Below are 25,719 nucleotides of genomic sequence, written 5' to 3'. Positions count from 1 at the left end.
CTTTGAAAACCCCATCACTTCAAACAGTTATTTTGATTTTATTTTTTTTTCTGCTTTGAACCATTCCTCTCTTTCAATCCCAGTTCAAGTCCCACCCATCAGCCACATTCAATGGATATAGTTGTTCTGAGAGAAACCATTGATCAACTCCTTGAAAAGATACGCGGCCGTAAAGAAAACCGCTTACTAGCTGGGCTGTCGAACAGTGACAAGAACCAACTTATAACTTCTCTTGAAAAAATCCAAGACCTGGTTAAGAACCACGTCCAACGTCATGAGGTTCTGTCCAACCTTAAAACTGCCCTCAAAGATCTGAACAAATTGGTGGAGGAACTCGATGCCGGTATTCTTAAGCCTCAGAAAAGAACTTTCTCTCCGTTTCAAGCCGATCGTCATAAGCATCAGCTTAAAGCCATCAACTCAAGAATTCAAAATGCCATAAAAGATCTCAAAGATGTTTTAAAAGAATTGTCCACGACCACCACTGCAACTATGCCGCCTCAAGAAGCATGGGAGAAGACGGGGGAGGAGACGGAGTTGGAACCGGCTATAGTTGGGAGAAAAAAAGAAATTATAGATCAACTTATCCCGCTCCACACAGGAGCTGAATCCGTTGGGAAAGTTTCTGTGGTTTCCATTGTTGGGTTCGCAGGAATAGGGAAGACAAAACTTGCCCGTCTTATTTGTGAGGATGAGCAAGTCAAAGCTCACTTCGGCCTTCAAATTTGGATTTATGATGTGGAATTCCTCAATACCACTGACATGTCATCTACTTACACTGACGGCGGAAAAGGAAACCTTGTTGTGCTGGATAATTTGAAAACTGAGATACTTGGGGACGAGATGCTCTCTGATTTGGACAAGATATTAATGACGTCCAATGGTGCAAGTGCAATTCTCATAACCACACGTAGTAAACTTGTGGCCAACAATATTACTGTTTCGCTAAGTAACTACAGGTTACGACATGAAACAACAAGGCCAGATACTGTTTTTACCACGTTTAAGCCACATGTTATTCTGGGGCTTAATGAAGAGGAATCTTTGTCATTGTTTTGGAAAGTTCGTGGACAAAGTAGTTCAATAATCGATATGAAGAAGGAAATGCAAAGGAAGATGGTGATGGATTGTGGTGGAGTTCCTTTCTTGATAATATTCAAAGCAATATTTGTAAACAATCATTGTGCTGATCTTGCCGTTGCTGATCTGAATAAGGAGGAATTTCTAAAAGAGCTTAAGGTTAGATACTACGACAAACTTCCAAGCCCTCAGAAGTTTTGTTTTGAATTTTGTTCATTGTTTCCTCAAGATCATTTGATTGATGTCGAGAGATTAATTCATCTCTTGACAGCAGAAGGATTTCAATCGGATTTAGAAAACTCTACAGAAGACAAATTCCGCCAGTATTTCAACGACTTTGTTGGGATGCCTATTTTCAAAGATATGGAAGAAGACGAGTGTGGCGCTGTTAGAAGATGTAGAATGCAACCCTTAATGCACGACCTAGCACGATTCGTATCAGATCAAATAGAGAATGTCACGGTGGATCCAGAAGGTGAAAAAGTTACTGAAGGAGTCTTACGAGCCTCTTTTGATTTTAGCTTGGACGTTTCACGTGGAATTCCACCTTCTTTGTTTAAAAAGGCAAAGAAACTAAAGGCCATTCTCTTTTGGAAGACACAATCGTTGCTTCCGAAGGACATGAAGACAGGCTATTCCACTTGTGGTCAAATATTCAAATCCTTCAAGGCCACTCTCCGAATGTTGGATCTCCACGACATGGGAATCAAGACATTGCCCAACTCAATTGGGGATATGAATAATTTGAGGTATCTCGACCTGTCCCTTAATTCTATAGAAAAGTTACCCAATTCCATTACCAAGCTTAGCAATTTGCAAACGTTGAAATTGTCTCAATGTTATCCGCTCGAGGAACTACCCAAGAACATTGATGAACTAGTTAACCTGAAGCATCTTGAGATAGATGGATGCTTAGCTCTCACTCACATGCCTCGCAAACTACACAAGCTAGAATGTTCTCTACAAACACTTTCTCTCTTTGTGATTAGTGACGGGCACCACGTGGGAGGTCTTAGTGAACTTGCAAGGCTCAACAACTTAAGAGGCCACCTGGAAATTTCACATCTTGAAAGTTTGAACCTTTCAAAGGCGGATAATTGTCTCAATGGTAAAAATGATCTCCAGCGTCTTACGTTAAGATGGTGTCATGAGGATGACTATGGCAAGAAGGAAGAGGAAGATGACCAGAAAAGACTTGATTTTCTTGAGCCGCCCTCTACACTGAGAGCAATTTTCGTTGTTGGGTACAAAGGTAAAACACTTTCAAATTGGTTTTCTTCCATAGCTTGCCTTGTTAAGTTAAGCTTGTACGACTGTACAAGTTGCATATTTCTCCCACACCTTCATGAACTTCCAAACCTCAGATTTCTAGAACTTCTAAGGTTGGACAAACTGGAATACATTGCTGATCAAAGTAATGACAGTGACCGCCACAATGACAAATTACAGGCTGCTGCAGTGCACTTTCCATCTTTGGAGGAACTCACAATCTCAGATTGTCCTAATCTCAAGAGGTGGTGGAGAAAGGATAAAATGGAAAAAGATTTACCGTTTTTTGCTTGCCTTTCAAAACTGAATGTAAATTACTGCCCTGAACTAACTTGCATGCCCCTTTTTCCTGGTCTTGATGAAGAGCTAATCCTTGTGGGTTCGAGCGTGAAACCGCTACTAGATTCAATAAATCATGGACATAGAAAGTGTTATCCGTTTTCCAAACTCAAGTCAATGAAAATTGCGAACATCGAGGATAGTCGTTCACCAGCAAAGATATGGATCGAATACTTCAATTCTCTTGAGAAACTCGACATTAAAGAGTGGAAGCATTTAAAGTCTCTTCCCGAAGGTTTTGATAATTTGAACTCACTCCAGAGTCTTAACATTGAAAACTGTCAGGAGCTTGATCTCTCAAGCACTGAATGGGAAGGTCTCAAAAACTTGCGTTCTCTCACGATAAGAGAAATTCCAAAACTCGAGACTCTTCCATCGAGTATTTACAAAGTAACATCTCTTCAAGATCTTCAGCTTCATAACTGTCCTCAGTTAACTTCTTTGTCTGAAACCATAGAATATCTCAAATCACTCGAGAAATTGGTTATTTCTGAATGTGACAAGTTGGCTTCGCTTCCAAAAGCATTGAAAAACGTGGAGTCTCTGCATACTTTGATCATTTTGGACTGCACCTTATTGCTGCCAAGGTGCCAGTCAGACACCGGTGATGATTGGTCACAGATTGCTCATATTAAAAATAAACAGGTCACGGAAACTAATCGAGACATGTAGATTGTTCAGCTTGCTTCCACGCAAAGGTATGATTTAAGTCAAATACTACTTACTAGTATATCAATAATATAGTATTTGTCCTGATCATATTATTTGGCTTACAGGGGCTTGTCAAATAAATTTTATCCTCCTCATTGGATTGATGATTTGTGTATGCACAACTTCATTTTTGAGCTGAAATCAAACGGGCTTTAGTGGATAGCTTCAATCATGTGTCATCTTTTGATTTTATTAGAAACAATTGTATTCCATCATCTAAGGCAAACTAGTGTATTAACTCAGAGTTTGACTTGAATGTATTGTTTTTATTTTTTACTCAACTTCTATGTATTGCTTGTTATTTTTAAGGTTGTATGTATAATGTATTGCTAGTCCTCCAAGTTCTTGATTTTACTGCTCATTGTATTGAACAAGTTATTACCATTAATATGAGATATAAATTTATTTTATGATGAACAAGTTATCTCATATTAATGATGAGCTAATTTGTATTGAATAACTTTTATATTCTCTTTTTAATTATTATTTTTTCAATCAATGATGAGCTGTAATTGTTTTAGTTTAAAATTAAGAAATTATACACATGGCATATGAGTCAGTTAAGCGTCACATATGCATTGATTTGGTTAAAAGCAACATTTTGCAAAGGGTGCAAAGATAGAGGTCAGAAATGTTTTTTTTTTTTTTTTTTGTTCGGGGCCATAGTTACAACTTTCTCAAAGTTAGGAGGGACAAAATGCATTTAAGGCAATCTAAAACATGACATTTTTTTAGGAAAAGAAAAAGTTGAATTGTCAAATCGTTGATTTTAAACTTGGAAGATCGAAAAATTGTGGAACTTGAAGGCCGAAAGTGCAATAAACCTAAAGTAAGACATATTTGCAAGACAAACAACATATGTAAACCTATTTAAAGGTATCATTTCAAAATAGAATTTAAACATGATGTTATATAAAGTCGTGTTAGATATCAAAATAGGACTCAACTTCATTAGCTTTTAAGCTCGTTAGTTTTTCCTTAATTTGAGAATGGGAAATTTATATTAATTAAAGTGATATGATTTATACTTTGTACCTTAAGGTTACAAGTTGAAACTCTTAGTAATGAAGTATCACATCATCAACTTGTAAAATATTATTAGCTCGTTAGTTTATTTAAAGATATAACATATTACTTAATTATTTCAAAAATGTTAATATAAAATGGATTTCAAGTAGACTAATTGATAGTTAAATGCATGTAATATAACACCAAAAAAAACACAGAAACGAATCAAAAAATATATATTAGTGAGGGGCAATATTATATACCATAAATATTTTTATGAAAAATAATTTTTTTAACAAGACAATAAATTATATTACCGCCAAAAAGTGATCTCAAGAGCGTAAGGTGTATCAGAGCATAACACAAAAAGTAAATAAAATAAAAAATTGAACATAAGAATAGAAAGAAGAAAATACAGGAAATTAATTGATGCCCAAATAAACAAGATGACAAGCAACGAACTATGGTAACCAAAAGCAATAGAAGCAAGTTTTACCTTCAGCCACAAAAAAAGAAAGTAGTTTAATTTTATTCAAAAGTTGAAGAGCAAAGTTTTCCTTATTATTGAAAATCATGTTGTTCGTCTCCTTCAAGATCATTCAAGCGCAAAAAAACTAGATGTGATGCATAATGGAACGCCACACTTTAGAGACACCTACAAAGTTACGAAACTAAACAAAATGATTTGTAATTCCATATGGATCAATCGAAGAAAAAGCAAGTCAATTATGCACAAGATGCCAAAGAGAACCAAAAAACTAACAATCCAAAAACAAACGCTTCATTGATTTCGTGTTACCACAGTCGGTCACACATAACTGAGAGTCATGAAGGATAACACAACGTTCAAATAAATTATCATTAGTGGGCAATCTCTTACGAAGGAGCCGCCAACCAAACAAAGATACCTTTAATGGAACATCTTTATGCGAAATGAAATTCAGCACCGTTTGTACAAAGAAGCGGAACCTAACAAATGAGAAAGTGGTAGGCGCTTCAAACTGAATACCCATCGGTTGGGTTTAAATCCCTAAGCATCGATCCTCTATATCAACCTGCAACGACATAGTGTAAAGTAAACTCCTACACTCCCCTACCAAATTCTCCTCCCATACCAACAACCGACACCACCACTTCCACGCCTAACCTCCCTCGCCGGCCCCAACCCAAAATAAACATGTTTGTAACCGTCATCCATTTATTTTCAAAAAAATTAAACAACCTACGAAACCTATCATGGAACAGAAAGTTCTCTAACCTCCTATCTGTCCAAAAAAAATAAAATGCATTCTCCCCATTACTAACTTCACGACATAAATTCTCCTCAAACCAGCCTCCCACCTCTAGGCCAACACCATCACAAATATGCATTAACTCCTTCCACCACACAGACTCATCCCTGCTACCCTTCTTAAGTCGACCCCCTCAATAGCATACCTTGCCTACAACACTCTAAACCATAATCATTGTGCTGGAAGTCTTTTAACAAAGAAAATATTCCATCCGTTTTAAAATGAGTGTCATTTAAGATTTTTACACACAAATTAAGAAATGTAATAATGATGTCAAAAGATATTAACCTTATTTATTATTGGTGTAATTCATTGGAAGTAATGTACACTCAATTAATTAAGGGGTACAATTGGATATGTCTCTATTTTTTATAACTTATTTAATGAAGTCTTTTATTTAAATTTTCATATTGTGATGTTTAATTTCAAAGATCTTTATACATTTGAATGTAATTTGCATAACTTTGAAATTAAGAAAATTTGATTACAAAATGAACAAAACTAAGAAAGGATCACATGGAAGGATTTTCTCTAATGTTTATAAATTGCTGACTCTTTTTTTTTTAATGAAAGTCTTTTACTTATAAGTGTTTTTTTTTATTTAAAAATAGTGTTTAGATGGGCACCATGTGCATGTATATCAGCTCTTTTTATTGCGATAATGCGTATAAATCATAAACATGACTTTTTTATGAAATTTTCATTAAAATCATTTTAATTTTGATTTAAATTATAGATAGATAGATAATAGATATTTTTCACTTTCATATTGTAACAAACTATAATAAATTTTTTTAAATGATACCAATAATGTAAAAATATAATATAAATTCTTATTTTTTTAACGATGCCAACAAATTAGTTTTCTTATAGTCAAATTTATTTAAGGGTATAATTGAAAGTGAATTAATCAGCCAAAAATTATATATTCTCTTTATGTATTATATAATCTTATATACACTCCAAAACTATATTGAAGATCATCTTCATTTCTTTAGAGAAATTGAGGGGAAATTTACTCTTAGTTTAGAGTGTAAAATGTAAATTTTTATTTTACAACTAGGTTTAAGATCCACTTCATTTCTGCTCAAAAGAAATATATACCTCTCTCCAAATAAAGAACAAGTTTTTATTAAAAAATAACTATTTTCTTTTAAAAATTGGAGGGTATCACTAGTCAAACTGTGTGGGGGATTTAAGGCCATTAAATTTATTGTGATTTTTAAATTCAAATGATCTATATTGACATCTTCTCATAAGAAGAATATAAATATATTTCCTGACTCTATTTTTTATAACATTGTAAATGAAGTCTTTTATTTAATTTTTTATATTGTGATGTTTATTTCAACGATCTTTATACATTAAATGTGACTTTGCATAACGTTTAATTTAAGAAAATTTGATTCCAAAATGAACAAAACTAAGCAGGGATCACATGGAAGGAAATATACTGTGATGTTTAAATTCAAATGATCTTTATTGACACGTTCTCAGAGAGAGAAAAAAAATGATCTTTACTGACTCTATTTTTTATAACATTTTTAACGAAGTCTTTTATTTAATTTTTTTATATTGTGATGTTTATCAACTATCTTTATACATTGAGTGTGACTTTGCATAACGTTTAAACTAAGAAAATTTGATTCCAAAATGAACAAAACTAATGAAGGATCACATGGAAGGATTTGTTGTGATGTTTAAGCATAAATTACTGACTCTATTTTTTTTTGGTAGATAGACGAAATGGCAAAGCCATTATAAACTCATACACACAAGTGGAGGTACTGGGGTTCGAACCCCGGTCATGGCATCCGGCCTAACAATTTCGACATTTTGACAGTTGAGTTAGGACTTCTGGATACTGACTCTATTTTTCTAATGGAAGCCTTTTACTTATAAGTATTTTTAGTTAAAATTAGCATATAGAAGGGCACTCCGTGTATGTCCTTTTTATTGCGATAATGCATATAAACATGAGTTTTTATGAAATTTTTATGAAAATTATTTTTTATTTTGATTTAAATTATAGATATAGATAATAGATATTTTCCAATTTCATATTGTAACAAACTATACTATTTTTTTTTCAAATGATGCCTACAATATAAAAATTGTAATTTATCTCTCTAAATAAAGAACTAATTTTTATAAAAACTAACTATTTTCTTTTAAAAATTGGAAGGTATCACTGATCAACTGTGTGGGAGATTTGATGCCGTTAAATTTATTGTGATGTTTAAATTCAACTGATCTATATTGAATCCTTGTAAAAAATAAAAAAAAAATCTATACTGACTCTATTTTTTTTATAACTTTTTAAATGAAGTCTTTTATTTAATTTTTTATATTGTGATTTTTATACATTGAACGTGACTCTGCATAACGTTTAGATTAAGAAAATTTGATTCCAAAATGAACAAAACATTGCTGTGATGTTTAAATATAAATTAGTAAGTTACTGACTCTATTTTTTTAATTGAAGTCTTTTACTTATAAGTTCTTTATTTAAAATTAGCGTTTAGACGATCACTCCGTATCTGTCTGTCTGTTTATATGATAATGGGTATAAAAAAGAACATTTGTTTTTATGAAATTTTTATAATTTTTTTTTATAAAATCTAGTATATAATCTTTTATACTATTCAAAACTATATTGATTATTTGAGACCATCTTAATTTCTTTTGAGAAATTGAGAGGAAATTTTCTTAGTTTAGAGGAGAAATATACAGCCTCATTTGAAGAGAGATAGACACAAAAAGTTTAAATTTTTTTAAGACATTTTAATAGTTTGACGACCATCTACATTTTATATTTATATCTCTGTAAATAAGGAACTAATTTTTATAAAAAATAACTATCTTCTTTTCAAAAATTGGAGGGTATCACTAGTCAACTGTGGTGGGTGGGTGGGGGTGGGGGGGATGCCATTAAATTTATTGTGAAGTTTAAATTCAAATGATCTACATTGATTCCTTTTAAAATAAAATAAAAGTTGATCTATACTGACTCTATTTTTTATAACTTTTTTAATGAAGTCTTTTATTTAATTTTTTATATTGTGATGTTTAATTTCAACAATCTGTATATTTTGAATGTGGATTTGCATAAGGTTTAAATTAAGAAAATTTAATTCCAAATGAACAAAACTAAGAAAGGATCACATGGAAGGATTTGTTGTGGTGTTTAAATATAAATCACTAACTCTATTTTTTTAGTGAAAGACTTTTATTTATATATTTTTTATTTAAGACTACCATATAGACTAACGACACTGATACCCGTCTCTCTGCTCTTTTTATTGTGATAATGCGCATAAATTATGCACATTAGTTTTTATTAAATTTTGATTAAAATTATAAGTTTCATTTATCTTTCTTTGAAGTGGTGGCGTGGGGGTGGTTAGTAGGTTGAAGGAGTTTCATTTATCTTTAATTGATAAATGGATTTTTTTTGGTATAAAGTGTTATGTGCGAGGAAGGAGAGGGAGATTATGTTTCCATGGAAGGGGAGGATTCGTGTGGTGGCAGAACTTGAATAAACTTAGAACGGGAGTTAACATGTTAGTGTGGACTGTTTGTTGGATAATATTAAGTGTGAGGTGGGAGATGGGATGTCAATTTTTTTTTGGAATGATATGTGGCTTAATGATGCCTCTTTAGATATAATATTTAGTAGGCTATTTGAGTTGGCTAAGAACAAATTAGCTATTGTTTCATATATGCATTTTATAGGGTGGAAATGGCGTAGAAGGTCGTTTACGTGGGAGGAGGAGTTGGTGAGGAAATGTGTGGATCGATCGATCCATGTTGTTTTGCAGGCTAAGGTGGCAGACCATTGGATTTAGGAGCTTCATTCTTCCTAACAGTACACGGTCAAAAGTGATTATAACAACTTTATTACTGTAGAAGTCGATTTCAATGTGGGTTATAATCATGTGTTGTGGCTTAAGCGGTTCCGCTCAAAGTTATCATTTTTGTATGGTAGTTGTTTTTGAGTGGGATTCCAATAAAGGATAAATTGTTGGAGGCATGTTTTGGCTAATATTGATATTAATTGTTCGGTTGATTGTGATTGTTTGGAAGATAGAGACCATTTATTCTTTAAATGTGACTTGTTTGGACGATTTTGGTCTTTGATTTTTGATTGGCTAGGTATCTCAATGACTTTTCATGGAAACTTAGAAGATCATCTTATGCAGTTTGGTGGGTTAGGAGGGTTCTCCAAAAACTCTCGCCCGATTTTAAATATTATCTGGCTTTCTGTACTTTGTATCATATGGAAAGAGAGAAATGGGAGGATTTTTCAACATAAAGTTGATCTTCTTCAATCTTTAAGCGAAAACGTCAAACTTCATACTTTTTGGTGGTTCAAATCATATTAGGTCTTGTTCGATTTTGATTATCTTCTTTAGAGGTAGAATCCATTGTCATGCCTAATGTAACAGTCCGATTTTCACTAGAATTATTTTTAATTGTTTTAATATGTGTTTATATGTGCTTGTGTGTGAATATTATCATTGGGCGCATTTTTATGGGTTTTTGTGTTGGGAGGGTAATGTAGTAAATTCATGGTGAGGATTATTTTTAGTGTTTCAAGTGAGAACCATTATTTTACTAAGTTACTAGTGTGGTAATTAGTTGTGAGCCGGTAAGTGATCGTTGTTATTATTGAGTGGGTTAAGCCTACTAAGGCATTAGGGTTAAGCCCATTTGAGAAGAGCCATGTGTTCTTGAGAGCCCTTTTGAGTGTTAAGACCTGTAAACAAACTTTGGAAACATATTTGGGCCTTGGAAGATCAAAATTGAGATTTTTGAGTGAAAAAGGGTTGAAACCCGTAAGTTTTTCTGCATAACTAATGACTGTTTGCTTAAGCGAACGATAAGCGAACAATCACAGTAGGTTCTGGAACTCGGTCGCTTAAGCGAACAGCTACTGTAAGCTTCTGGAACTTGGTCGCTTAAGCGAACGGATGACCGCTTAAGCGAACAAGCCCAGTTTAAGCAACTTTTAATTTTCATTCCGGGCTTTAGGGGACCAATCCGAGCTTTGTAAAATACTTCTTTCAACTTGTTTAATCTCTGTTTCTACTCCTAAAACTACTGGAACATGATTTACTCATTCAAATTTGGGATTTTCTATTTTTGTTGAAACTTGAACTTTTGGTAATTTCGGATTTTGTTGGAAACGAACTTTTGTGAACTAATAGGGGTTACAAGTTTGATCTATAGTTCATGTGGACTTAGGCAAGGCTTGTAAAGTTGGCTTAATGTCTTAATCATGTCAAACCTGATTTTCGGATGGGAATGTGGAAAATGTGAACTTGGGTTTTGTCATACGAACTTAAGCTAATCTTTGAACTAATGTTTAATAGTTTGTAAGTGGCTTGAGCTCATGACTACAAGATTGATTTAATTTGACTTGTGAGCTTTTCAAACTTGAATAAGTTACCTTGTTTTGAAAATTATCAATGTTGGCCGTTTTGCCACTTGATACAGATTTTGTCGAAAACAATTCTTTAAAGTCAATTACCTTATAAATCTTTCGTGAATAGCTTTATATGATTATATGAAGATATGTGAATGCTTTACATGTGTTGAATATGATGTTTATCATAATGTGTTGTATTTTCTCCTTTACTTGAATTGTGAGAAATTGTATGAAGTTGTTGAACTAAATAATATAGTTGATGTTGATTAATGCATATATGTTGATTGAGTGTGATATTGTCGGTGAATACATATATGTTAATTGATTGTGATATCGTCGGTGAATGCATATATGTTAAGTGATGGTGATGTGTTGGTGATTGCATATATGCTAAATGATTGATGATGATGTGGTGATGACTCTTAATTGATTTATGACTTGATTGATTGTGTGGACGTAAATACTTGATAATGCAATTGTTGTTGAGGTGGTCAATATAATTGGAGTTTATCCTTCATATTGTTGTTGAATATTATGAGGTGATGTTGCATTGTCGAGTCTTTGCTTGTATGTCCATGCATCATAGTCATGTTGAGTCTTGATGTTGTAAAAGAGGGTTACTCTTTTACTTCGGTGATAATGTAATACGGGTTTGAAATCTTACATACGATGTTTTTGTTGCATTGAAGGTGACGACCTTGAGGTGGTTTGGTACCACATGCATGTATGTGTCGGGATTAGGCGCATATAATATTGACATGAGTCTTAATTGGTTACATGTGAATGATGATTGTTTGATGATAAGTGTGTTTGATGAATACATACTTGTGACATTTGGATTTGGTTGGTTGATGAATTGTGTCGTAATTGAATGTGACTTGATGAATCTATTTGATGATAAATGTTTTGGTAATAGTGATGAGGTGAGAATTGTATATGTGTATATAGATATATGTTTTGGTGATTCCTTTGATAATGATAATTACTTGCTTATAACTTTGAAATGATGAATTGTATTTGTTGAGTTAAGTATGCTAAATGAAGAGTAATGTGAGTAATCTTTTCTTGATTGTTGATGATGAATGATGAGCTTATGTCGATGACTTGATTAGTGATTGAATATGTTGATATGCTATGTTAGTAACTTCATAGCTTGAAATGTATGTGATGGGGGATAATAATCATGTGATGCTAGTAGTCTAGGAGGGATGATTATGTATATATGTTATGCATGAATCCTTGAATGCCTATGTTTGTTTATGTTGATTATGATTGATGTGAAGCTTACCCCCAGTGGATCTGTGATGGACCGCCTACCTGTTTGTATGACTTAGTAGACGGGGTGCAGGATTAGTTTGCTTTTGGTGAGTTGCTTGGTGATTGCTTGGATAGCGGGAGCTATCTTCGTTATCGTTTCCTGAGTCTGAGGGTAGACTCTGATCTAGGATGTCTGTCTTTATATCTATTCTAGATTGTTTATTCTAGATTTATTTATATTGTGGAGATTTGCCCATTTGTCAGGATTTGGAGATTTTATATGATGATGTATATTGATCTTATGACATTTATATTTTTGAGATGTATGATTTATATCCGCTGCGACTATTGAGAATTTTTATATATGCATGTTGATTTTGTTTTTGTTAAAAACATAGGGTGCGTTTGATTTGCTAAAAAATGAAGGACAGGACAGAACAACTCTAGTTGTCCAGTGTTTGATTTGTAAAACTGTTTCAGGTACAGGACAAACTGGAGGCAAGGGACATGACAAAAACTCATATTTTTGTCCCTCACCAAACCACAGCACAACTTTTTGTCCCACGTGCAAGTTGTCTAAAATACCAAAATAGCATTTTGTCCCTCAAAAATCGTATAAAATACAAAATTACTCAATGCCATAAAAAATTTGTCATGTGTTATTCTGCTTTGTGTTGTACTGTTCTATCTTGTACTGTTCTGTCCAGTACTTGCTGTTTTGCAAACCAAACACTAGCGTCTATTTCTTGAATATTTATATTATTCGCGTGTTTTATCGCTTTAATAGAAATAGGGCGTTACACCTAACAACAATTTCTTAAATTTTCTCCTTTGGTTTCATTGTTGCTACTATCTTTGTAATGTGAAATTCATGGATTGTTAAGTTTTTCTGACACATCTTGTGCTAGAGGGGCTTTATTTGGTTTTTAATATAGATTTCTTTAGCCTTTTCAAAATAAATAAATAATATTAATGAAAGAATTATCTCATACATCATGTTGAAAATGACTCAAAATTGAAGGTTGGGAAGCTCTCAAATCGGAGCACAATTTTTGGGACCAGAATTGACACTTTTCTCTCGTAAAAAATCGGAGCCCGATCTGGAAAAATCGGAGCACGATTTTGCGCTGATATAGAAAAAACAGATCATATTTTTGAGCCTGATTTTGTTCCTTTTTTATGAGGGATGCTTTCCACTATAAATATAAACCTTGTATCATATGAATATTGTGTAGAAAACAGGGTTTAGAAGCCAACATACAAACTATGGTTCATAGAGAATTTCTCTTGGCAACAACACTAGGGTTGAGATTGTTTTGATTCACCATGAACAAAGCACTATTAGGATTGTGTCTCTTGGTCACGGGAAGAGGCTGAGACTTGGGTAGAATTAGGTTTGAAGACTGATTCTTGTAACTCAATATCTCTTTGTAAAGAAACTCATATCATTATAATGGAACAGAGAGCTGCTCTCTTCCTCATACTAGGTCATCATTAGACCGAACTGGGTAAACAAATTCTTGTGTTCTCCTTCTTCCTTTTATCTCTTGTTGTTTACTTTTGTTTGAATTATTTGCTACCCGCTTGATTTGATTACTTAGTATTAATTTGCTACAGCATCAAGTTTTTTATTGGTGTGGTTTTCACAACGAATTCACAACACATCACACGAGTGTTATGCACACTAGTTAAATATCCGAAGAGATAAAATTCATTCATTTTTTTACCAAATGACGATAGTCATTAAAACTGACATACACAAATGAAAATTTCAGCGTTCAAACTTTGGTCACGACGTTCACCTAGCAATCTTGGTAATTTTACTAGTTGTGTTGGAACTTGTTGGCAAAATTCATCCACTTTATATCATATATATGCTTCAGTTATGAATTCATACACATAAGTTAAAATTCATTTACTTAATAAAAATCATTTTATCTTTTATCAAAAAGTAACCAATAAGTTCTTCGTACAATACTTTTAAATAAATAATAAACTAAAAAAAAATATCACATGCATGGCATGGGTATACACACTAGTCAAATATACATAAGAGAAAAAAATACACAAAAGAATAGAAATATTAACTAATACAATAAAAAAAATTTCAAATAAAAAAATAAAAATACTATAAACATATTACCTAACAATGAATATTTAAGTTAGTGAAGGCCACTTGTCAAAAAAAAAAGTTAGTGAAGGCCAAAATCTCATTTTTAACTTATAATAAATTGAGTTTGAAATAACTTCTATTATTTTTGAATAAATTTCTAAAATAATCCATTTTTAATCATACAAAGAAAAATTTATTTATTTTAAATATAAAACAAACGGACCCTTAAAGTGTTCAACTATTAGTATTTTTATTTGTAAAAAGAAAGTATCGGGATTAAAAAACATCATTGTCAAAAAATAAACTTAAAAAGAAAATATTAGCATTTTATTTAATTACTCCTTTAAATGTGTTCAAGTACTAGAAAAGAGTACGTTCGGCTGCTGGAGCCCCCTCCGGATGGCAGCACCCTATGCTGGGTAGGTACAAGTGCAATATCGACGCTGCTTTCTCTTCTCAATTCAATTGCACCGGCATTGGTATCTGTGTCTGTTATTTTGATGGTACTTTTGTTCTGGTCAAGGTTGTCAGTTACCCTTGTCTTCTTTCCGTTAATGTTGGTGAAGCGTTGGGATTGCATTCTGCCTTGCAATGGTTAATATGCAATTCGATAACGTTGATTTTGAAACGGACTCCAAGCCGACGTCTGATGCCTTCCATGCTACTCGGGACTACACTTACGAATTTGGTTGTATCATTTCTTCAAATCGCTCCTTATTTAGCTATTTATTTTCTAACTATAAGGTGGAGTTTGTGAAAAAAGATGTGAAGGAAAGATTGTGATGATCTGCGAAAAAGTCTTTAGAGATTTTTTTTTTTTTGAAGGGAGTCTTTAGAGATTTGGAGTTGGGTTTTGGGAATATAAAAACAAAAGAGGAAGCTACATTTTATAATGTTATGAACGGGGAAAGTTCAAAGGGAACTTTTGAGTTTACATCCTCTAAAATTGTGCCACATGTCCATATTGAAAGATGGTGGAGATAATGGGACGCTGAAGAGTCTCCAACTGATTTCAACTTTTTCCAGACTTTCAAAAATGACATGGTATTTTGTTTCATTGCGACAGAAACAGAAATAGTATCAGTTATCAGTTTGATGGATCAATATTCTCCCCATTTATAAATTTCTTCATTTGTTCCATTTAGAGAGATAAAAACACATAAAAAGTAAAAAATAATTAATGAAGGTGGGATCCACTTAGTGATTAGACCCACCACTTATTTTTTTTTGTCTATCTCTCTCTAAATTGTAACAAATAGAAAAATTTATAAATGGAGAGGATCTTGACCCCAGTTTGATAGGGATGTAAAAATTGGAAATTTAAAATTAAACTAAAAAGTTAACACCACCAACTTCATCCTTTAATCTTCTCCAAAACATCATCATGAATTTATGACTATCCCTGAAACTAGCAAGATTTTTTCCACTGCCACTTCGCCACACACCACCGCTGCCAAACCACAAACAACTCTTGGGAAAACACATACAAATCCAGCATTGTTGTCAAAATACACTTCCAAGTTTTTTCATCACCAACAAACACAAACAATTTTCCTTTTGCACCAAATTATATTGGTTTATTATTGTCTTTTTGAGAAGCTTCAAAATATAACATTATAATTTTACAGAGAACAAGTGATTCCTCATCATTATCACAATCTCTTCTCCCTTTCTTTCCCTCTTCCACAACATCATGAAATCCACCTTGCACCACCTCCATGCAACCACAAGAACTCTCCTCTCTCTGCCAACAACCTTCTGGATTTTTTCACACCCTTCAACTTTCATCTTCGTCATCATTTACACATGATTCTTCATTACCTTCCTCACTTTCAACTTAGAAAAATCAAAGAAATATGGAAAAAAGTCAAATCTTGAAATAAAATTTGAATCAAAATCAAACAATAAATTGCCAAGATCCAAATTAAAAATAATTTAGATCCCGAACACGAATCCAAATTTCGATTCAATTTTGGATTTTGGGTTTCGATTTTGGTGGAACTGTGATTTAGGAGATTTCAATATGTTGGATGATTGAGATGAGTTTATGGATTTAGGGTTTGAAGAGATAGTATGACCTATATCAAACAAGAATTTGATTTTGAGAAGGATCCAACAGGAATTATGTCAATGTCATTTATAACTGAAACTGTTGTCACCATATTTTCTGGAACAATCTCTGATTTGGTTGGAAGACGTCCTATGTTGATAACATCTTCTATTATGTTTCTCATTGGTGGTTTGGTAATGTTATGAGAACAAGGGAAGAGGAGGGAAGACGGTTTTGAGACATGTTGCTGTTAAACTCTATTTATTGTGAATGACAATCTAGTTTTTATTCAATTCAATTGTTCTTAATGCTTTTTATATCTGATCAAATATAAACATGATTTAGTGAGAACGAATGACTACTAACCATAGCGTTCGACTTAGACCTTAATTGAATTGTTCTAATAAACATGGTTAGTCTAAAGATAATCCTTTATTAGTGATATTAGGTTAACGTGCTTAAACCTTCAACGGTTATTACACCACCTAAGGAATTAGGGGCTGTAACCCTAGAAGAGGGTTCTAACTCAAAGGATTGATTATAACTAGTTAACTATCATAGAACTAGGGACTCATTCACAAGAATAGGTGCGGTATACCAATTAGGGGAACATAGATGATTCGAAAGACCTAAACTCATCTCTCTTATTCTTAAAACCAATAAATTGCTTATGGAAACAAACCAATCAACTGCCTAGTGGCAAATCAAAAGAACCTTTATACATCCTAATTTACAACGTAATTGAATTATTGAGATTAAAATCAGTCCTTGTAGGAATGATATTTTTACTACTTCGATAGTATTTGGCCCACTTGCCAAAAATCTATCAACGACTAAATTTTAAATGATTAAATTTTACAATGACGATTTAAAATCATTAGTAAGTTCAAGAACCAAAATTCAAATGACCCCTTTTTGGAGGGACTAAACATATATATATATATATAAACCTTGTTTTTTTTAAGCAAAATATATGTCAGTGAAAAACTCTTTTTCTCATGAGTGACGTGTAACTTAAAAGCTGATTAGTGACATGGCAGTGATTAAATGTCAGAAGTGGGATTAATAACTCTTTTTCTTAGACCATGTCCAATGGTAGTGTTGAATGCTTGTTTCAACATGTGGTTTTGCTCCAATAGGGTGTTGAAGATTGTTGAATGATGATGTGGAGGAAAGAGATGTTGAGACCATTCAACATGTTGTACCTGCAAGCAGAGGCACGCGTGGCAAATTCTAGATGGCAGAAAATGGCGCGTGTGCAACACGCACCGACAAGGGAGAGTGGAGTAGGCGCGGAATGGAGAGAGAATAGGGGAGAGGATAAAGCTGGACAGGTGTTATTTTCTGATTGGCTGTCTGAATTTTTATCGTCTTAATTATTTGAACTCACTTATTTGATTTCAAATTAATTTTTTATTTTTATTTTTTTTTACCAAACACTACAAGAAAATTGTCATTTTGCGACAGGTAAATTAAGGCTTTGCGACAGTTCAAACTGTCGCAATCAGACATTTGCGACAGTTCCTTAACCGACGAGAAAATGCATGTCGCAAAGGTATTTCGCGACGGTTTTGGAAACTGTCGTAAAAGGTATAGCGACAGTTGTAACTATCGCAATGTGATTTTTTTATTGGGAAATGCTAACCGGTGCCCCCGGGGCACAGGTTAAAGATATAAAAAAGGAAATTATATAGTAGTTAATGCAATGAAATTGTGTAATTAATTGATAATAAAGTCAAAAACAGTTTCCTTTTATGGTAATAATTCCCTTTTATGGCATGCTTAACCAGTGCCCCAGGGGCACCGGTTAGCAGGACCCTTATTAGGCTTGCAGCGACAGTTTTAAACCGTCGCAAATGTATAAGTTTCAATTTTTTAATAATATTTCTTGTTTATCAATTTTCATTAGATTAATTTTGACAACTGAATAAATAACAATTAATCTTAAATTAAAATGAAACTATTAATCAATAAATACTTAAAATGGAATAATATATAACTACAAATTACTTAATTTCATTCATATAAACCATCCAAAAGTATCAATGTTGATCCATATATTGAACTTAATTAAAACTAGGGTTAATAGGTCTTTACCCCCCTGTAATATAGGGCACTTTTGGTTTTGCCCCCTGTAAAATTTTTTTTTTAGATTCCGTCCTTGTAAAATGACGATTCTTCAAGATTGCCCCCTGAGCCCTATGACTCAGCAGAATCTATGATGTGGCACCTACATGGCATTTTTTTTTTATTTTTCATTTTTTTTTGGATGCCAAGTGTAAAAAATAATTTACATGTCATTTAAAATTAAAAAAAAATAAAAAAATCTATTTTTTTTAAAAAATGAAAAATAATTTAAAAATCAGAAAAAAATAGAAAAAATTTTTCAAAAATTTAAAAAATTGAAATTTTTTTTTTTAAAATAAAGTTCCAGATTTTTTTTTAAAATACTTCCTAATTATTTTTAAAAAAATTTAAAAATTCAGATTTTAAAAAAAAATTAAGTTCCGGATTTTTGTTAAAATCAGAAAAAACATGCAGATTTTTTTAATTTAATTTTTAAAATAAAAAAAATATTTTATATTTCAAAATCTTTATTCCAGAAATTTTATAAATTCTTTTTTGAAATTAAATAATTAGAAAAAAATTCAAATATTTTTTACAATTTCAAAAAAATTAGATAATACTTTTTTTTTTCCAAATTTTATAATTTTAATTTAATTCGGATTTTTTTTTTAAATTTAATATAATATTTTTGGAAAATTTGGAAATATATTAAGTTTGAGAATGGAAACGGTATACCATATGGGTTTTCCTGTCATTGATGGGAAATATATTAAGTTAGCATTTAGAAAAAAATTCAAAAAATATATTCCTGAATTTTTACGAATTTATTTTTTATTTAAAAAAATAAAAATAAAATCATTTTTTTTTCTGAAATTAGGAAGTATTTTAAAAAAAAAAAACTGGATTTTATAAAAAAATTCAAAAACAAATCAGAATTTTTTCTAAATTTAAAATTTTCGAAAATATCTGAAGTTAAGATTTTAAAAATTTAAATAAAATCAATTTTTTTTTCCAGATTAAATATTTGGAATTTAAAAACATTTATATCCAAATTTTTAAAAATTAAAATATTTTTCAGAATTTTCATTCTTTGTAGAAAAAATTAAAAAAACTTTTTTATTTCGAAAAAAATCTGAATGTTTTTTAATTTCGAAAAAGATAAGACAATTTTCTATTTCGGAAAAAAATCTAAATGTTTTTTAATTTTTGGAAAAAAAATCTAATTTTTTTTTCGATTTAAAAAAATAGTTTGAATTTTTTCAGATTTTTTAAAATTTCGGAAATTAATTTTCAGATTTTTTAAAATATGATTTTCGGTTTTTTAAATTGTATTTTTTATTTTAATTTTTTTAAATAAAAATGAAGTGTAAACTATTTTTTACACGTGGCAAGCAAAAAAAATAAAAAATAAAAAGAAAAAGCCATGTAGGCGCCACATCATAGATTCTGCTGAGTCACAGGGCTCAGGGGGCAATCTTGAAGAATCTTCATTTTACAAGGACGGAATCTAAAAAAAAAATTTTACAGGGGCCAAAACCAAAAGTGCCCTATATTACAGGGGGGTAAAGACCTATTAACCCTTAAAACTATAAATAAAGTAGCTTACACATTCAGATCCATACATTGAATGAACTTGATTAAAACTAGAAATAAAGTAGCTTAAACGTTCAAAAACCAAAATACTAGTGAATTTCAATGGTTGACTATACAAAAAAGTACATCATCATTAAGGAACATCATCAAAACATATAAAGAAAATCGTGTAGGCTTCAATCTCCTCCTTTTTTATGATGTCAAATAGTTGATGATGGCTGCCCCTAAGATATAGCACAAAAACAACAACCAAAAAACAGCACGGGAGAGAAAAAGCAAGGAACAATAGCAAGGAACAAACGAACATCAAACATCAAACTTCTCCCCCTTTGACACCGTCAAAATGGTAGTATTACTTGATCTGGATTGATAAAATATCAAACATATCAAACATGTATATTGATGGAAGCATTATTTGAACAGTGATGAATACATACTAGAACATCAAACATGATTAAACAATATATGAGTGATACATATTAGAATATTGCATACAAAATGAGACAATAGAATAAAATTTATCTATAATAAAATTCCAATCTCCCTATCCAAATTCTCTATCAAAACACACGGCACTTGTCATACAGACATACACACCGAACTTTTAAATTCTTTATCAAATTTTCTATTAAGTAAAAAATCTAATGCTTCTACATTTTAATAGTTTGTGAGTAAAGAAAGGTGTCTGTTAGCATGTAGATATTTTAGTGATTGAATAAGATGATGTAGCAACTGCAATAGCAGAGGAAGTAGTTAAGGATGCTAGAACCAAACTTATCCTTAGAACTGCATAATCTGGTATATTTAAAAGAAAAAATAAAAGAGTATGTCTGCGAAAATCTTAGTATTCACTCCAAGATAATATACATTTTAAGTTGTTTTCGAAGGAAAATCGTCCACATGACCGTCAAACATGTATATTGATGGAAACATTATATGATCTTGATTGATAAAACTAAATTGAAGCAACATAGTACCAAAACTAAATCCAAGAAAGAAAAAAAATCATTAACAAAGTAAAAGTATCAAAACAACATCAAGATCTCACATTAACAAACACACCAACATTTCAATTTTAAAACCATATCACAGATCAACTAATCCTAAACAAAACAAATGAAACCTTTTTCAATAATTGTTAAGTGTTTATTATTTTAATTTAATTATAATCAATAATTGTAATTTTATGTAATCATAGAAACAAATACATAAAACTAAATAAGAATCAGAAATAAAAAGTGGTGGGGTAGAGTGTTGAATGAAAAACCATTGACGAGGATAAAAGTTGAATGAATGTTGAATAAGAGAGAGAAAATGATGTGGAGTGTTGATAATTAGAAAAGTAGGTGTTGAATGAAAAAACCATTGTAGATGGTCTTATGGTTCAAATCCCATGTAGGTCAATGAAAATACGTCAGTGTGGGTTCAAATCTACTTCTGACATTTTTTGTCTCATTATTATTTGTATGGTATCAATTGTTTGGAGTTCTTTTTTTACCTATTTTTGGTAGAGCAATGTTATTTGAACAACCATTTATTTTGACAACTTCTTATACAACTAAATTATACAAAGTGACTTAGATAGTGGCACAAAAATCAAAGTAATAGAGAAAGAAAATAAAATAACAATGTGAGTATGAGAGAGAAAGTTGTCACAAAAATTATAAAACAATAGTTGTTCAAATATCATTTCTCTTTTTGTTACACTTAACTGAGCTTGTTTAATGTTATAATATTTTAGTAATATCTTTGTTTACTTTGGGTTTTGTTTACTATTGCAATATAATAAGTACTACTATCCCGGTGAGCTTAGTTCAGCTGGTATAGATATTGCATATTATATGTATGGGTCAGGGTTCGAACCCGAAACATTTTCACTTCTCCATATTTATAATGTGTAAGCTTTAACCACTAGGCTACTTGACAAAATAATAATAATAATATAGTAGTACTAAAGTTACTCCATCAATTATATTCCTTTTATAAAATCAATTGAATTTTGAAATGGAATAAAAAACATTTAAATGATTGTAAGTTTGTTTGTCTTTTAAACCTTCATTAATGCATTATTGTATTCTTTTTTCTTGAATGATTTTCGTTCAATTAAAAAAACCGAAGGATGATGTTTCATATTGTTAAATGAAAATGTTGCCATTTAATGAGAAGTGACTATGATAATTGGTTTAATCAACCTAATTTCACTCTCTTGATATTTTTTCTCTCTTACTGCTTGAACACTACTTATGTTATGTAGCCCATTGCATCAACGCTAGAGATTCTTAAAAGAGAACAATTTTATGTCAATCAACTATTTGAAAGCTGTGAACAATTTATGGGATTTGGTGAATATGAGATTGCTTTCGATATGTCTTTGCTGTTAGATTCTGAGGAAAAGAACTCATTGTTTTTGATTAATTTCCTCTTATATTTGTTGCTCTATCTCTGTTATGGAACTCGAGTAAATGTCTGCATAAAGCAGTTAAGAGTGTGCTGCAAATCCAGTAATTTTGGTTATTGATGATTGTCATACCCCAAATTTTGATCCAAGTTCCCACTGACACGTGTCACTTGACCCTGATCGGACTTAAACATTTCAGTGAAAAATTCGGCAGGGAGGTATTTTAAAATACCTCATAAAGTTCCGAATCGAGCCCTCTTCTCTCAGTCTTTAATTATTTATTTCCATCTTTTAAATTTTTAGTTTAGAATTCTAAATTTTAATTTTAGTCCAAAATTAGATTAAATTTCTTTTATTTTTATTTAAAACCAAAAATGTAGACATTATCCTTTTATTATTAATTTTTCTTTTTTCTTTAAGTCCCAAAAAGTCTAAAAAATCCAAAAGTGTCCAGGTTCAAGATAACAGCATCACGCATATGCTGTTCTAATCCAAATCCAGATTCACGCCTCATCTGAAACAAATCCAGTAAAAACAGACGCGTTTCCCTTTTTCTCCTCCACAAGCCACTGTTTTTTTGCTCATCAGTAACAAACCCTAGCCTCAAACTCACTCTATAAATAGAGACCTGCACAACAAAGAAAAACACGAAAAAACAGAGGACGGCATCGCAACACAACACACAACAGAAGCCAGAGAGACGCGCATAAAAAGCAAAATCGCACAACGGAACCGCAACACCAACAACACGGCAACACAACAAACACACACGCACAGAACCGCAACACCAACAACACTGCATCGCACAACGACACACACGCACAACATCACAGAACCGGCCACAAGAAAGCCGAATCCATTTCTTAAACAAAAGGTATAAATTTCTTTTTTTTTTTTTTTTAGATCTAGGCGTTTGGGTAAAGGTTTTGGGAACTTGAAGGCTAGAAGTGAACAGAGGGAGGGAAGTAGAAAAGAAAGAGCGAAAAAAATCAAAAAAAGAGGAGCTTTTTAGCTCCGGCGCGGCGGCGCAGCCGCGATGGCTTGCCGGCCACCGCGCCGGACTTCTCCCGGCCGCCCCATCTCCAACCGGAGAAGAAGAAAGAAGTAGAGAGAGAAGAGAGGATTTGAGGGATAAGAGAGAGAAAGAAAAATGAAAATGAAAGAAAAAAACCCTACAACCCTTATATATCCCCAAACCGGGTCAACCCATGACCCATGACCCGCGACCCGGTTCGTTTTCCTTAAGCCCAGTCCCTTTTTCTGCTTTCTGCACACCCCTGTTTACTACTGCACCCCACCTTGTGTTTGGACCTTTTTTTTTATTTTTTTCTTATTCCTTTTCGTATTTATTTATTTATTTCTTTTTTAGCATTTTAATTTTCATTGCAGACCTTAGAATGTAAATAGGCTTTTTATGTAATAGTCATAGATTTTATATTTCTAACTTAGGGTAGCCGCGCTTTTTATTCTTTATGCTCCGTTAGTTCTATCTTATTCCAAATATAACAAAAATCACAAAAACGTTTTCATAAACAAACCTTGATCCAAATCAAGTGATCGTCTTTATTTTATTTCTTTCATAAATCAAAATTGCAATCAACTTTAAATCTACTTTAAGCCATTTTCTTTTAACAAAAATACAAACCAATTCTTATTTTGCCACTTGGCTTTTCCTTTTAAAACTTTTTTCAAAACTAATAAAAAACACAAAACCAATCAAACGTTGTTTTCTACCCCGAACTACGAGGTTTTGATCCCTCACGGGTACGTAGGCAGAGGACCATGTCCTTCCAAACAATAAAAAATGTAGATAAATTAGGTCTCACTTTATTTTCTTTTTCATCACATTACTTCTTTCTTTTCAAAAGCAAGCAAGTTATAGCACATTAAATTAAATAAAACCAAGAGGTTCCCGTAGAGTACTACGGACGTAAAGGGTGCTAATACCTTCCCTTTATGTAACTAACCCCCGAACCCTAAATCTTTTCAATATGGGGTGTTTTGAACTTTTTTCCCCTTTTCCTTAAAAATTAAATGTTCGGTCGTGAAATAAATTAGTGAGTCAAAAGCTAATCAAATAGCCTTGATCTCCAAAAAATGACGCGACAGAAATGGCGACTTCACTGGGGACCCCCTAAGAGGGTTGAGCCTAACTTGACTTTATTTAATTTTTTGTGCTATAACTTGCTTAAAACAAAAACAAAAATAAAGATGGAAATAATTGTATATATCTTTTATCTTCTCTTTTCTCTCTTTCTTCCCTTCTTCTTAAATATGAGTGGTGAGATAAAGCCCTACACCCGGGTTTGAGAGAAACATAAGATAGGACGGTGGTATAACCAAAGGGCCTTTCCGAGAGTCAAGTCTCGTGTTTAGGTTCATGTGGCACAACCCCACTCAATGGAGGGATCTTGAAAGTAATTTGTGTTGGCATGAATAGTCGTGTTGGCATTATATTTTCAAGTGACCGTCGAAGTTGAGGACCTTTAGTTACCCTTAACCCATCTTAGCCTTTTAGGACGTAGTGCGGTGGCTAATCAAGAGTAGTCTTGAATTAGTTGATACGCGATACTACACTCAAATGAAACTTTCCTACGGATATTATTGGATCAAGAGTAGTCTTGTAACCTGATAACATTCGGAGGTAGTTGATGACTTTGGGAACTGGATAGAACCCGTGATACAGGTACAAATAAAACCATAGTCCTTACCAAATGGGGGTTATTACCTTTAAACTCCAACATGATGAGCTTAACCTATGCATAATCATGCATACATGCATTCATTCATAATTTCATCTTTTTTCATCAAAAATATCGAAGGACTTATACTGTGTTTTGTAAAATATCATAGGCATGGAAAGAAGAAATACTAGGAAGTTTACATTCAGGAAATTGGATCTAGAGAATTTAAAGAAGCTTGCATTTGAAGTAACTAGCTTGGAGAACTTTCGTGATCGTCATGGGAATTTGCTTGGTGTCCTCTGGACAAATATCGATAAGGGGTGCTTGGAGACCTTGGTCCAGTTCTATGACCCTGCTTACCACTGTTTCACCTTTCCCGACTACCAGCTTATGCCTACCCTTGAAGAATACTCTCACTTAATTGGCC

The 25,719-nt window shown here is 32.4% G+C and overlaps 1 protein-coding gene across 1 annotated transcript; it reads left to right on the top strand.

The window, feature by feature from the left end:
- LOC11405995 (putative disease resistance protein RGA4) lies at window positions 1–3,816 on the top strand. Its single transcript, XM_003612711.3, has 2 exons — window positions 1–3,386; window positions 3,465–3,816. The coding sequence occupies exon 1, from the start codon at window positions 112–114 to the stop codon at window positions 3,358–3,360; it is 3,249 nt and encodes a 1,082-aa protein (XP_003612759.1). The 5' UTR covers window positions 1–111; the 3' UTR covers window positions 3,361–3,386; window positions 3,465–3,816.
- The last annotated feature ends 21,903 nt before the right edge of the window (window positions 3,817–25,719 follow it).

The sequence above is a fragment of the Medicago truncatula genome, chromosome 5 (assembly GCF_003473485.1).
Source record: "Medicago truncatula cultivar Jemalong A17 chromosome 5, MtrunA17r5.0-ANR, whole genome shotgun sequence".
Lineage (NCBI taxonomy): Eukaryota > Viridiplantae > Streptophyta > Magnoliopsida > Fabales > Fabaceae > Medicago > Medicago truncatula.
Note: the sequence above shows the minus strand (reverse complement) of the source record. Positions and strands in the feature narration are given on the sequence as shown.

Bases quoted from the DNA above. Each gene is read 5' to 3' on its own strand.
- LOC11405995 (XM_003612711.3), top strand. From the start codon at position 112: ATGGATATAGTTGTTCTGAGAGAAACCATTGATCAACTCCTTGAAAAG.